This window comes from Phacochoerus africanus, chromosome 7 (genome assembly GCF_016906955.1).
Source record: "Phacochoerus africanus isolate WHEZ1 chromosome 7, ROS_Pafr_v1, whole genome shotgun sequence".
Classification (NCBI taxonomy): Eukaryota; Metazoa; Chordata; class Mammalia; order Artiodactyla; family Suidae; genus Phacochoerus; species Phacochoerus africanus.
The window spans coordinates 56317396-56332907 of NC_062550.1; the positions used below are offsets into that span (position 1 = coordinate 56317396).

The 15512-nt window shown below is 35.2% G+C and overlaps 1 protein-coding gene across 1 annotated transcript in view; it reads right to left on the minus strand.

Annotated features, from left to right (window-relative positions):
* PDE3A (phosphodiesterase 3A) overlaps positions 1-15512 on the minus strand; it is a 327252-nt gene that overhangs the window by 124299 nt on the left and 187441 nt on the right. The window contains exon 2 of the mRNA XM_047787451.1: positions 8370-8420. Coding sequence (XP_047643407.1) covers positions 8370-8420 — 51 coding nt within the window. The remainder of the gene's footprint in view (positions 1-8369; positions 8421-15512) is intronic.

Here is a 15512-nt window from a genome sequence, read left to right on the forward strand (position 1 = left end):
ATAACTGAATCACTTTGTTGCACAGCAGAAATTATCACAAAATTGTAAATCAACTGTAAAAAAACTTTAAAAATAAGAAAAAACCCACTATGTTTGCCCCCCCCCCTAAAAAAATGTAACATGGGAAGTCAGCTTCATCTAGGGCATGAATTACCCTTGGTAATACATTAGGCATTTGGGTGATGTAATAACGGACTCCCAATCTGCTCACATTAATCCCTTGGAATAAATTACAAGGTAATCAGTATGGTAGTCTTTCTAAAATATATGGAGTTAATTTCAATACATTTATATAGCATTATTCCAGGTATACGCAGAAGGCATTTAAATTACTCTTCACAGTCTCTTATCAAAAACAAATGATTTAACCTATAAAGAACTGATCTGTTACCAAATTAGACCCTAGGAGGCAATGCTTAGGTTCATCAGTTTCAGTAGCTATTAGCAACAGATCCATTCTCTTTAATATCCAAGCAGACAAGATACTGAACTATAATACCTTTCAGTGGAAATTCATCCTTGAGACTTGATGTAGATAGATGTATTATTAGATATAGATTATTCTAGAAGTATTGTAGTTTGGAACTTCTGTGGTAGATACTTAAAGCCATGCTACTACAGAGGACATAGATCATTTTTAATCTTTAAAATTATTTTTGAAATTTTATTAAATTTTAACTAAAAAAAATCCATTCTTTGCACGCCCACCCCATCCAGCCATCAGTCTATTCTCTATATCTATGAGCTTTTAGATTCCACCTGCAAGAGAGATCATATGGTATTTGTCTATGTCTAACTTACTTTACTTACTGTAATACTTTCAAGATGTAGCCATGCTGTCATAAATGGCAAGATTTCATTCTTTTCTTATGTATGAATAACATTCCATTCCAATATTCCATAATATACCACATCTTTATCCATTCATCCACTGATGGACACTTAGGCCGTTTTTATATACTGCCTATTGAAAATAATGCTGCAATAAACATGGGGGCTGTATTTATTTATTTTTTCTTTTTTATAATTTATTTATATATATATTTTTTCTACTATACAGCATGGTGACCCAGTTACACATACATGTATACATTCTTTTTTCTCACATTAAGTGTTCCATCATAAGTGACTAGACAGAGTTCCCAGTGCTACATAGTAGGATCCCATTGCTAATCCCTTCCAAAGGCTACATTCTGCATCTATTTACCCCAAGCTCCCAGTCCCTCCCATAATTAGTGTTTTCATTTTCTTTGAATAAATACTTAGAGCTGGAAATGGCTGGATCATGTGGTGGTTCAATTTTTAATTTATGGAAAACCACTGTCTTCCACAGTGGTTCCATAATTTACATTCCCCACAACAGTGCACAAGGATTTCCTCTTCTCCACATCCTCGCCAACACTTTTTATTTGTTACCCTTGTTGTTGCTGTCTTTTTATAACTGCCATTCTAACAGGTATGGAATAAGTCATTGTAGTTTTGATTTGCATTTCCCTGATGATTAATGATATTAAGCATCTTTTTAGGCACCTGTTGACCATCTGTATGTCTTCTTTGGAAAAATGCCTATTCAGATCTTCTACCCATTTTTTAATCAAATTATTTTTGTCTTGGTATTATGTTGCATATGCTCTTTATATTTTTTGGATGTTAGCTCCTTATCAGATATACCATTTATAAATATTTCCCCCTATTCCATAAGTTGCCTTGTCATTTCATTGATGGTTTCCTTTGCTATGGAGGGGCTTTTTAGTTTGATACACTTGTTTATTTTTACTTTTGTTGCTTTTGGTGTCAGATTCAAACAATCATCACCACAGCCTATGTCAAGGAGATTATCACCTAAATGACTATATAAACCATTAGTCTCTATATTGATAAATAGTTTAGTGTATCAAATCAAAACTACAATGAGGTATCACCTTGCACCAGTCAGAATGGCCATCATCACAAAGTCTACAAATAATAAATGCTAGATAGTGGAGGAGGGGAGGGAAAGAATCCCCCTACAGTGTTGGTGGGAATGTAAATTGGTGCACCCACTATAGGGTACAGTATAGAAGTTCCTTAAAAAAACTAAAAATAGAATATATGATCCAGTAATACCACTCCTGGGCATATATTCTGAGAAAACTATAACTCAAAAAAATACATACACCACAACATTCATTGCAGCACTATTTACAACAGCCAAGACATGGAAGTAACCTAAATATCCAACAACAGATAAATGGATAAAGAAGATGTGGTACACACACACATACACACATATAGTGGATAAAACTCAGTAATAAAAAAAGAATGAAATAATGCCACAACATGGATGGACCTAGAGATTACCATACCAAGTGAAATAAGCCAGACAAAGATAAATATAATATGTTATCACTTATAAATGGTACAAATAAACTCGATACAATTGGAAATAGACCCATAGATACAGAAAACAAACTTGGGCTTACCAAAGTGGAAACGGGGAGGGATAGATAAATTAGGACTTTGGGATTAAGAGATACACAGCACTGTACATAAAAGAGATGAAAAACAAGGTCCTTACAGGATAGCACAGGGAAGTCTACCTTAAAATAATTTATAAGAGAAAAGAATCTGCAAAAGAGTATGTATATATATGCCTATATATGAATAACTGAATTACTTTGCTATACACCTGACATTAACACCACACTGTAAATCAACTAATTCAATAAAAATATTAAACATTTAAAATATTTAAAAGTGTATATTAAATGACTAAAGAACCTGCTAGCCTCTGATTAGTGGTAAATATGGGCCCTCTGGTTCCTAGTGCATTACAATATTAGCAACCTCACAAATTCACAAACTAAAGTCATCTTTTACCACAAAGACTTTTAACTAAGTGATAAATAAATGGCTGACTCCTTCAATTCCCTCCTACCACTTTTAAGCTTTTCAGAGGAGAGCTATTTTCTATTGTCTCTCTTAACTTCCCACTGAAAAACTCCTCTTCAAGAATTTAGAGGAAAAAAAAGGCAAAAACCTAATTGCCTCCTGAGAATTTTATCCCCTGACTTCATTTAGTATTACTGGGAACACTGCCAGAAAAAAGAGTTCTGCCTGCTGCTGGAAGTTTATTTATCATTTAGCATCTTCCCTAATGTGGATGATCTACTATTGGAGAACACATACTTAAAAAAAAAAAAAAAGAAGAAGAAGAAAAAAAGAAAGAGAAAAGAAATCTCAGCTTGAAAGCTATGAGTGAGCTTATAAATTACATCAGAATGATTGAGACTAGAGTAAATAAATCAATGTTAATTAAATTCTTGCTGAGTTTGAAGAGTCACATGCAATTCAGTGTTGGAATTTACTTGAAGTAAGATATGCATTTTTCTATGTTAAGTATTTAATATGAAAGGTACACATTATCATTTATTTTAATGCACTATGATATCATTTTAGAAGACTATATCAAATTTGAGAAAATCTTGTATTTAGTAAGCACACAGGAGGAAAGCCAGGAGAAGTTTAACCCTACACTGGTAATGATGAATGACCTTAATATAAGCTGATCATTGTTTATCCTCTAAGATAAGGCTGGCTTTAGATAAACTATATGCTTCCTGAAGATCAAAGTTTAGTTCATTTTTGACTCCTTCAAGGCTAAAAACGTGCCTGATATATCCTGGTGTTTTTTGCACGTAAACTAGGTTAAAATTTGTCTTGCATGCTATCTGCTCACATTTGCGACAGCCCACTGCTTGCTACCAGGTATTTCTTTTCTTTTTCTTTTCTTTCTTTCTTTTTTTTTTTTTTTTTTGCTTTTTAGGGCTGCACCTGTGGCATTTTGGAAGTTTGCAGGCCAGGGGTTGAATTGTAGCTGAAGTGGCAGGCCTACACCACAACCACAGCAATGTTGGATCTGAGCTTCATCTGCAACCTACAGCACAGCTCACAGCAACACTGAATCCTTAATCCACTGAGCAAGGCCAGGAATCAAACCCACATCTTCATGGATACTAGTCAGGTTTGTACCCAGTGAGCTACAACAGGAACTCCCTCTTTTTATTTTTGAAATAGAATATAGTTGATTTACAGTGCTGTATCAATTTCTGCCATACAGCATAATGACCTAGTCATACACATATCCTTTTTCTCATACTATATTCCATCAATGTTCTACCCCAAGAGAATGGATACAGTTCCCTGTGCTACATAGCAGGGCCTCGTTGCTTATCCATTCTAAATGCAAACTGGTACAACCACTATGAAAAACCTCCTTTCATGGAGGTTCCTTAGAAAACTAAATTACCATGTGATCCATCAATCCTTGTTCTGGCACATATCCAGAGGAAACTTTCATTCAGAAAGATACATGCACCCCTGTGTTCAGTGCAGCACTATTCACTATAGCCAAGATATAGAAACAATCTAAATGTCCATTGACAGATGAATGGATTAAGAAAATGCAGTATTTATACACAATGGGATACTACTCAGCCAGGTATTTCTTGATGCTTACACATCAAGTTAGTCCCTGTTTTGAGATATCTAAACCAAATTTACTCCATACATTTTTTTGCCATGCAAGTGTTTCCATTATAATATCCCCAACTTTATGTACTTTTCTCAATCAAGAAAATGGAAATCATTAGGCTCACAGTATTTTTTCCATCTTGTACTATCTGTCCCTATTTCTTCTCTCCTGTTCTGGTATTGATGTCACTACTTTCTTTCCAAAGCTTATTCATATGTGCTTTTTGGAGGATCTTATCCAGCAGTTCATTTAAGAACATGGTCACTTTTTATGAATCTGGGGCAGAGACTGGTGGAGTGTGAGAAAAACACATAAACAAGTGCCAAAGGAACCTGCCAAAAGGACCACTTTGGGAGAAAGTGCACTCCCTTCCCCGAACTACACTATTTCCTCAGTCCTTAACTGGTTCACTATTAGGAATTTTCCTTCTCTACATGGATTCTCTTTCTTTGCCATTAATAGTTATTAAGACATACACCTCACCTTGGCATAAAAAGAAATTCTTGGCACTCCTGCTGCCACCTCTTTCTTGATTCTACTTTCCTTTTGAAACAAAACTCTTCCTACTGTATTACACTATTCTTAATTTCTGCATTCTGCTTTCCACCCTTTCTTGATCAAAACTGCATTCTGAGTTCACTAACACCCTGCTCATCACTAAATCCAAACATATTTCCCATGTTTTTTGTTTTCTTGAACCTCTGTGGTCTCAGCCTTCTTCTGCATGTAACTCAACAGTATACTCGCTACTTTCCATTCTGCATTAATTCTCCTTCCTCTGGTCTCTAGTGAGACTGTGTGCATGTTTTGACTCCCTCCCCAGGCTCCTCCCAGCCCTTATACTGAGTCTTGCTGAAGAATCTGCCACTCTTCTGTTTTTCTTTCTAATATTCTACTTCTAGGATCTATCGCCTGATGAAGTTCGATTATCACATGTACAATGACTGGCATTCCCTAATTGACACCTGCTGCTCCAACTCGGCTACAGAGCATCAGAACAGCATTCCAAGTATTTGTCTAAATTTCCCTTTTGGAATTGTCATCTTCACTTCTCAGTGAACACAGCTTAACACTAAATTCATTCATCCTTCTTCCCTGTAAACTGGCCTGGGTTATTGGCACTAATTCTTCAAGTCCTGGATTTCAAATTCTTGATCTGCCTTATTTCCTCCTCATATTTAATCAATAAAGAATGACATTCCCTGGATCATTCCTTCACAGTAGGTCCTGCAACAGTTCCTAGCCAATAAGTGTTTCTAAAGCAGTTATAAAAGAAATTAACTTATATCTAAACATTGCCACACTCTGCCAGTTCAGACTTTGACTCAAGTTTTTCCCTTTCCCTCTTTGCACTTGTGACGCCTTAACCTCGAAGGCTCACCTCAGTTATCACCAAATTTCCCAGTTCTACTGGACATAAATAAATACTCTGCCCCACCTCAACTCATATCACACTTTGTTCATATATTTAATTTTACATCTACCACTCTGCCTTATATGCAAATTACACACTCAAGTATTATGCTATTTCCAACCACAACTTGTAAGCTCTTGGAATGCAGTAAACTTGTCACTCAGTTTTTCTTCAGAGTGAGACCTATCACAGGGCGGAACACATAGTAAGTGCTTAAAAACCTGTCTTCAATTAAACTCAACTGAGGCGGGATTTGAGCAAGGCTTTGGGGTATTAGTAAAATATTCAGAGATCTGTGTTCAAATGCAGTTTGTCTGAAATTCCTTTTGAATGACTGAAGTGATTTAGACATTGTCCAAGGAAATATAGCAAGATAAAAGGGGTAAATGATCTAAAACATAAATTCAGTGCCTTTTCTTCCCCCCAGTGGGGAATTAGAATAAGGTAAGAGGTTATTGCTTTGTGTTTATTTTATGGATCTGGAATTTCCAGAAAAAGTATTTTATTGTAATTGTTATCATTTTTATTTTTTGGCACATAGTTTTGCTTTTTATATTGACGATTGTTATTTGAGTATTAGGACCAAAGTGAGACAAATGTATACCACATTTAGAAGACTTAGCTAGTTAAGAGGCCCAAGAAAGACCGTGATGCTGATAAGAGTAGTTCCTGCAAGAACATTCCAAAGCCTTTCCTTTTTAGAATCATCTCAGGCTTCTAATAATAATCAAATTTTAGTTATGGAAATATTTTGTGCATGGAATGCTTAAGTTTTCTAGCTACACGTAATATCTGGAATTTTTAAAATATTCCTTCTGGATTTTTTAAGTTTAAAGTTAACACAAACAATACTGTGCTTTTATGACATTTTTTCAATGTATAATGACAGAGTGATCAATCCAAACTTGAAGACAAATTATATTCAAATAAATCATATGGGGAGTATAAAATATATATATTTATTGGATATAAATATATTTATATAATATATTGCAATTTATAAAATAATATAATTATATATTTTTTAAATAAACTTTCAAGGAATAAAACTACATTACTTGGAAGGGACATGTCCTCATCGAGTTGCTTGGCATGTTCTGAATATCAAAATGTCTTTGGTGGCAATAGTCAGAAACCATGGAATTTCTAACCCGTGCTCATTTTTAGAACTGATTGTTCTAGAATGACAAAGCATGTACCTTGCATTAATTTCATCATTTCATGACCAGCCTTGGAGAATTTAGTATTCTGATTTGAAATACTAAATGTGTACAGAGGGAGAGTTTCCAGAGAAAATGGAGACATGGAAAGTGAGAGTGAGGGAAAGTGAGGCATAAATTCTCTTGGATAATCCTAATTTAATTGGACTGATTTATATTATCTACTAATCAAATTGATAATGGAAAAAATAAAACCATGGCTATTAAACTGTCAACTAAAAACAACTGACTTACTTGGTTGTATTTTCCTAGTGACCTAAATTACACTGCTATCCATGCAGACTTAGTGACAGCAAGGTCCATGTCAAATTGGTAAAACACTTGGGAGAATGTCACCTTGCACAATGACCTTTCATGCACAAACTTAAAATCATTCAACTCTCTTTACTTTACTATATTTTTTAGTGGCAAGGAGAAAATGTGAGCAGCAGAGGTAAAAATGTTGCAACCACTTAATTTTGTATTTGGCATGTTTACAGTCAGGTAAACACAGGCTGTTAAGAGATAAATGATTTTTATATTTCTTCACAAAATACCCTAGGAGGAGAGAGATAATTTTCTTAGTGTAAAACTCAGCCTTTATTCTGTCAGGCAAAGTAATTATGGAAGCAAAACAAATCCACATTGTCTAATTAGGTCATTAAAAAGCATAAATGCGTCATGGAAGCTTTTCTCCTTGCCTGAGACATAAGGAAGACAATGAAAACAGTCTGGTAATATAGGAAGGTTTAGAATGTGTTTCTTTTCCCAAATAATAGGTCCTTTCATCTTTCTATTTCCCTAAGATGAGGATAGTTCATTTAGAGACAAAATCTCTAATTAGTTCAGGATTTACTCTGGTTACATTTCAAAATATTTAACCAAAAACAGGAAGATGGAGAAAAACAGAAAACACATAGAAAAATTATCAAAGAAAGTGAATAAAATCAAGAGAGTGGGTTGCTGATCAAAATGTATCCTGCAGAGACAAGAGGAATATAAAATCGACATTCATATAAACACCACCAATCTGGGAGACCAGAAAGCTCTAAGGAGCAGTATACTGACATCTGCCCTTGGGATGTGAAATCAGACTTTAATTACAGCTAACTTAAATAAAAGCAAATGGCATGGTTATTTTGCCTCATCCTCTCTCTCATTATTATTACTGTTTCTTGAGTTTTAGACAACTCAGGGATCAAAGTGTTCAGAAACAAAATACAAAAAAGGAAAAGAAACTCACCTGTGATCCTCTTGGCCCTCGTTTGTGGTCCCATTCTGAATGCCCCATGAGCTGGAAGATAATATAGTAATGACAGTAAATTAAATGATGCCTATTTCACATAGCAACTATTCTTACTCTTTTTTAAAGAATAATTAGGCTTTTGAAATCTACATTTCCATTGTAGTAGTACTGTATCAAATAGCCCTCATGAATAAATTAACATACCTGAAGTAATATACATCTGGCCTGATAGCTAATATTTCAACTGCTAGTTGTTTTGAGGGTTTTTTTTTTTGGGGGGGGGGACACGTGCGGCACATGGAAGTTCCCAGGCTAGGGGTTGAATCGGAGCTGCAGCTGCTGGCCTACACCACAGCTGTGACAATGCCAGATCCAAGACTTGTCTGCGACCTACACAGCAGCTCATGGCAACACTGGATCCTTAACAAACTGAGTGAATCCAGGGATCAAACCCACATCCTCATGGACATTAGTTGGGTTCTTAACCTGCTGAGTCACAATAGGAACTCCAATTTTGAGGGTATTTTAGTATCACTCTGTGACAAAATGAGTCTGCTAATGTACTGCTTTATGTTTCTTTGTCAGGAACATTGCAGATAGATGTTAAACTATGTTAAGCTTTCTCTGCATACCATTAAGCTTCCAGTTTATTAACAAAATATGTTGAAGAAATTTACTCTCCAGTCAAGAATGATTAAGAAACACAAGGCCAAAATATTTCAATCATTTTAATTCTGTTTTGACAATATCATAAAAATATGAACTTTCTAAGGAGCAAAGTTATTTAATGTGAAATATGCCTTCAAAGTCACAAAATGCAGATTTTAATAAAAACAGACTATGAAACATTATGAAGTTATCCCCATAGTCATAATAGTCCTTAGGTACTTGGCTTACAAATTATGATATTTATTTACTGAAAATAACATTGAACAAGAAGAATATTAAGTAACTGCAAGGTATCGACTGAGAGGAATAAAATTCCACTTCTCTGTCCAGTATACTCACTACTCATGTGTACCAATGGAAGAACTCCCTACCACTGAGAAGCGAGCACACTAACAAGACATACACTATACAACATATGTATATGCCTTAGCTTTTCTATAAAACAGTGACTTTTCAGTAGACATAATTAAAAAAAAAACTGTTCACAAAAGCAGAAAAAAGTAATGCACTTTTGAATATTATCAAGAAATGTTTGACAACATTTATATATATAAAATGCTAACACTTTACTGATGGACATACAATGCTCCCAGTTAAGAAGTCTGAATTCAGTAAAATTACTGTGTTCAGTTTTACCCAAACAAATTAACAGGTTTAGCCCAATTTCAACCAAAAGCTATTTGTATTTTTTAAGAAACTGAGAAAAACAAGAATCTAAATTTTATCCAAGAGAATAAACTTTTAAGAATCAAAATATTAGCAGAGATGAAAATACTCAAGTGGTTACTAACGTACATTATAAAATTAAACCCAAATTATGGGATTCTAATTTAAGACTTAAAACATGAATGAAATGTAGTGGACATTTTTGAAATAAACTCAAGTACATGTAGTAACAAAATATTTTAAAAAGGAAATGTAAAAATCAATAGGTATTTGATGAATTATTCAGCTAATAAAAAACAAACAAAAAAAATAGAGCTGAACCTTACAACACACATAAACTCTAGATAGATAAAAAGAGCTAAATTTTTAATAGATCAAACTGTGAGTATAAACTACCTTGGAATACCAAATGATTCCTCAGCTTAAAAAAACACACAGATAATTGATCAAGCTACGTGAAATCTTCTAATGTCTGCACAAATGTCACATTGGCAAAACATCTACAGAAAATGATATGTAAATAATAATAATATCCTTAGTACACTAAAAGCTCTACAAATTTCAAAGAAACGTAACCTTAGCAGATAACTGGATTAAAGGACAGGGACAGTTTACATAATAAATATCAAGTCAAAAAAAGTGGTGTATATACATAATGGAACGTTACTCAGCCATTAAAAAGAACGAAATACCAGCATTTTTAGCAACATGGATGGACTTAGAAATTATCATGCTAAGTGAAGTCAGCCATTCAATGAGACACCAACATCAAATGCTTTCACTGACATGTGGAATCTGAAAAAAGGACAGACTGAACTTCTTTGCAGAACAGATACTGACTCACAGACTTTGAAAAACTTATGGTCTCCAAAGGAGACAGTTTGGGGGGTGGGGGATGCACTGGGGTTGTGGGATGGAAATCCTGTAAAATTGGATTGTGATGATCACTGTATAACTAAAAATGTAATAAATTCATTGAGTAATAATAAAAAATAAGAATTATAAAAAAAGGAATCATTACAAAAAAAAAATAAAGAAGTTTATGGGAGGGAGTTTTCTGTCATGGCTCAGTGGAAAGGAATCCAACTAGTATCCATGAGGATGAGGGTTTGATCCCAGGCTCTGCTCAGTAGTTTAAGGATCAGGTGTTGCTATCAGTTGTGGTGTAGGTCACAGATGTGGCTCGGATCCCATGTTGCTGTGGTATAAGCTGTGGCTGTGGTGTAGGCTGGCAACTATAGCTCCAATTCGACCCTAGCCTGGGAAATACCACACACTGTGGGTGCGGCCCTAGAAAGCTGAAAAAAAAAAAAAAAAGAAAGAAAGAAGAACAAGAAGTTTATGGGAAACAATTTTATTGGAAGTGAAAGAAATTCACTATAAACAATACTGTTGCCTATTAAAATAGCAAATTGATAATATAGAATATTTGGTGAGGATTCAGGGAGATAAGAATACACATATATTTGCTAGTTTATTGAGGTCCATACATATATCACACTTATAAACATATAGACACATAAAATATTTGTCATTTTTAATATATATTGCACTCCTAAAATTCCTAACCTTGACTAGTAAGTAAAAATGTCAAAATTTGTTACAATGTGCTAATCACTGGGTTGTCAAACAAAAGGGGAACTAGTCAATAAATTATACTATAGAAACGAATGCGATATAGCACTTAAAGTTTAAATTTCAGAACTTTTTTAAAAAATGCATGAGGAGTTTCCATTGTGGCTTAGTGGTTAAGGAACCCAACTAGTATCCATGAGGACACCTGGGTTCAATCCCTGGCCTTGCTCAGTGGGTTAAGGATCTGGCATTGCCCTGAGCTGTGGTGTTGGTTACAATGTGGTTTGGATCCCAGGTGCTGTGGGTCCAATTCGACCCCTAGACTGGGAACCTCCATAATGCCATGGGGGTGGCCCTAAAAAGACAAAAGGACTAAAAAAAAAAATGCATGTGAAACGCTCATGGTATAATAAATGAAAAATAGAACTAAGTAATTTTAAATTACTCATTCTTAATAATTACTACAAGCCTGGGAATGATTATAATGATTTAATTATCATTTGGCTGACACACAATTTGGTGTAAATTAGGCCAGATAATCATCACATTAAATTAAATACTTATATAGTTGATATTTCTTTAATACTTCATTTTTTAAATTTTCCATATTTATTGGTAATGCATTTGTTAGTAAATATTCATTAATACTAATTTAAAGTTGATTATAATATGGTTAACAAATACCAATCAACCAATGAAATAGTCTGATTCAGAAACACATAAATTAAGAATATTTAGTTAACTGTTCACTAGAATTATCAAAACCATTCTTGACACATTTCAATCATCTGCTTTATTGAGACTTTGGGAGTGCCTTTCATTAATAATAGAAAGATGAGGAGTTCCCATTGTGGCGCAGTGGTTAACAAACCCAACTAGGAACCATGAGGTTGCGGGTTTGATCCCTGGCCTCGTTCAGTGGGCTGAGGATCCGGAGTTGCCGTGAGCTGTGGTGTAGGTTGCAGACGTGGCTCGGATCTGGCATTGCTGTGGCTGTGGTGAAGGCCGGCAGTTAAAGCTCCAATTGGACCCCTAGCCTGGGAACCTTCATATGCCGTGGCTGCGGCCCTAGAAGAGGCAAATAAATAAATAAATAAATAAATAAAAAGAGAGCGATGAGATGATTGTTTTAAATGATAAATTTGAGCATGAGACTGATAGAGAAAATGATTTTTTTTTTTTTTTTTTGGCCTTTTAGGACTGTACCAGCAGCACATGGAAGTTTCCAGGCTAGGAATGAAATTAAAGCTACAGCTGCCAGCCACAGCCACAGCCACAGCAACATGGGATCCGGGCCACATTTGCAACCTACACCATGGCTCATGGCAAAGCCAGATCCTTAACCTACTGAGCAAGGTCAAGGATCGAACCTGCATCCTCATGGATACTAGTCAGATTCATACCACTGAGCCAAGATGGGAACTCCGAGAAAAATGATTTTTAAGCAGAAGGCTATTTTATCTAAATCTTTTCAAAAAAATAGTTCATAAAAAGCTGTTATGACTATTGTCCTCTTTCTAGTGAATTTAAACTAGCAGGCTAACTTGGTAAGTGCTACTATGCATCAGTATCACAATAAAAAGAGGTAAATAAAGCACAACACAAACTGTAATCCACCTATATGAATTTTTCAAAGATCAGAACTAAAATAAGAAAAACACAGGATTCACTGCCTTCTGCCACTAACTTTAGTCAAAGAGCAAAAACATTTAAAACATTGACTCATTTGGATCATCACTTACTACAAAAGAGAATTTGATAATTTACAAACCAGAACTTATATAAAATAAACTTCCAAAAGTTTTATTCATGATTTTCTACTTTTAAAGTATAAAAGAGTAAATTTACCAAGTGTGTTATGTACCAGAGAGTTATTTGCTAGCAGTATATAACAGACTAATGAGAGAGATTTAGGGTAAAGGGATTCTATTCTATTGTATCATTTATCTTTATATTTTCTATTAATATCATCATTACAATATATTGGAAAGTCTGAGTTGACCAAACATGTGATAATATTCCAAAACATATTTTAAAATAATACTGCTATTTTTTCAAAGTAATGAAAAGTTATAGAAATCTACATGCTATGTGAAATATCTAAAAAATAATAAACTTTGGAATGATGAATGACATACTGCAATGCTCTCTATTCAATAAGAAAAGAGACAAAGAAAATCAATAAAGTTTTTTTTTTTCCTTTCCACTTGAGGAAATCACACAAGGGTTTTATCACTAAAAATCTATTTTTCATGAAAATAATCTGAGCCAAAATTTAACCTTAATTATTTCGGTATTGAGTGTATAGGGTTTGCTAAAGTATTTCCTCACTTTTGTGATTTAAATGCAGAGAAAGAGGGTTGGGGCTGAATAGGGTGTCAGGGCTCTTCCCATGATTATTGCATACCTCATACAAATTGCGAGGGGAGAGGGTGAGGGTCAGTTTCATATTAGCACATGATAGCAAATGAATTTTTACCCTATTTACACATAGAATTTATATTGCTGTCATACGAGCACTGTCTTCAGATTACAGATCAAGGACTAAAATAAGCACAATGTTTTCAGTATCCTTTTTAAAAAAACCATCCATAGTATGATAAATTGACTTATTTAATATTAAAACTTGTTTAAGTCAAAATGAAGAATCTGGGGAGTTGCCATCACGGTGCAGCAGAAACGAATCTGACTAGGAACCATGAGGTTGTGAGTTTGATCCCTGGCCTCGCTCAGTGGGTTAAGGATCCGGCATCACTGTGCGCTGTGGTGTAGGTCGCAGATGTGGCTCGGATCTGACATTGCTGTGGCTCTGGAGTAGGTTGGTGGCTACAGCTCGGATCTGACCCCTAGCCTGGGCACTTCCACATGCTGTGGGTGCGGCCCTGAAAAGGACAAAAGAGGGGGAAAAAAAAAAGAATTTGGATGCTGATAACTATTTCTGTTAAAGCAGAACCATAGGGCTAAGTGTCAGAAGTAGAGATACCACCCCACTCCCACTCTTAATCCCATTAATCAAGAATAGGGCAAATGAAAAAAATTGGTCGATTATAATAAATAGTAAAGAAGAGAACTTGCAGAGTTCCCATCGTGGCTCGATGGTTAACAAATCTGACTAGGAACCATGAGGTTGCGGGTTCGATTCCTGGCCTTGCTCAGGGGGTTGAGGACCCGGTGTTGCTGTGAGCTATGGTGTAGGTTGCAGACGCGGCCCGGATCCTGCGTTGCTGTGGCTTTGGCATAGGTCAGTGGCTATAGCTCTGATTCGACCACTAGCTTGGTAACCTCCATATGCTACAGGAGCGGCCCAAGAAATGGCAAAAGACAAAAAAAAATCAAGAAGAGAGCTTACATAATAAGTCAGTGAATTTCAACAGTATGGAGGCTACTCAAAAAATATAAACAGAACTACCGTATGATACAGCAATCCCAATCCTGGGCATCTATCCAGAGAAAACCATAATTCAGAAAGATACATGAACACCAATATTCACTGAAGCACTATTTACCATAGCCAAAACATGGAAGCAACCTAAATGTCCATCAACAGAGGAGTGGATAAAGAAGATGTGGTACACACATACAATGAAATATTAATCAGCCATTTAAAAAGCTTGAAATAATGCCATTTGCAGCAATATGGATGGACCTAGAATTTATCGTACTAGGTGAAATTAGTCAGACCATGATAGACAAGGATCATATGATATCACCAATATGTGGAACCTTAAAAAAAAAAAAGGATACAACTTTTTTGCAGAACAGAAATAGACTCAACAGACTTTGGAAAACTTACGGTTACCAAAGGGGACAGGTAGGGGTGGTGGGTAGGAGGGATGGAATGGGGGTTTGGGATTGGCATATGTACACTGAGGTATATGGAATGATTGGCCAACAGGACCTGCTGTATAGCACAAAGGATTCTACTGAGTATTCTGTGATAACCTATGTGGGAAAAGATACTGAGAGAGAATGGATATGTGTATATGCAGGACTGGGTCACTTTGTTGTACGGCAGAAATCATGACAACCTTGTAAATTAACTATACGTCAATAAAACTTAAATAAGTCAATGAATTTCAGAATTATGTGTAAACTGATGTTGAATTTATGTCAATAAGAAAGTCAAAGCATCCTCTGAATCAGCAGGTAGGATTAGTGTTAAATTGCAAATAACCAAAGTCATCATTTGACATTATTATGGGATGAGTTGAAAGAGAAAAAATGGGTCAT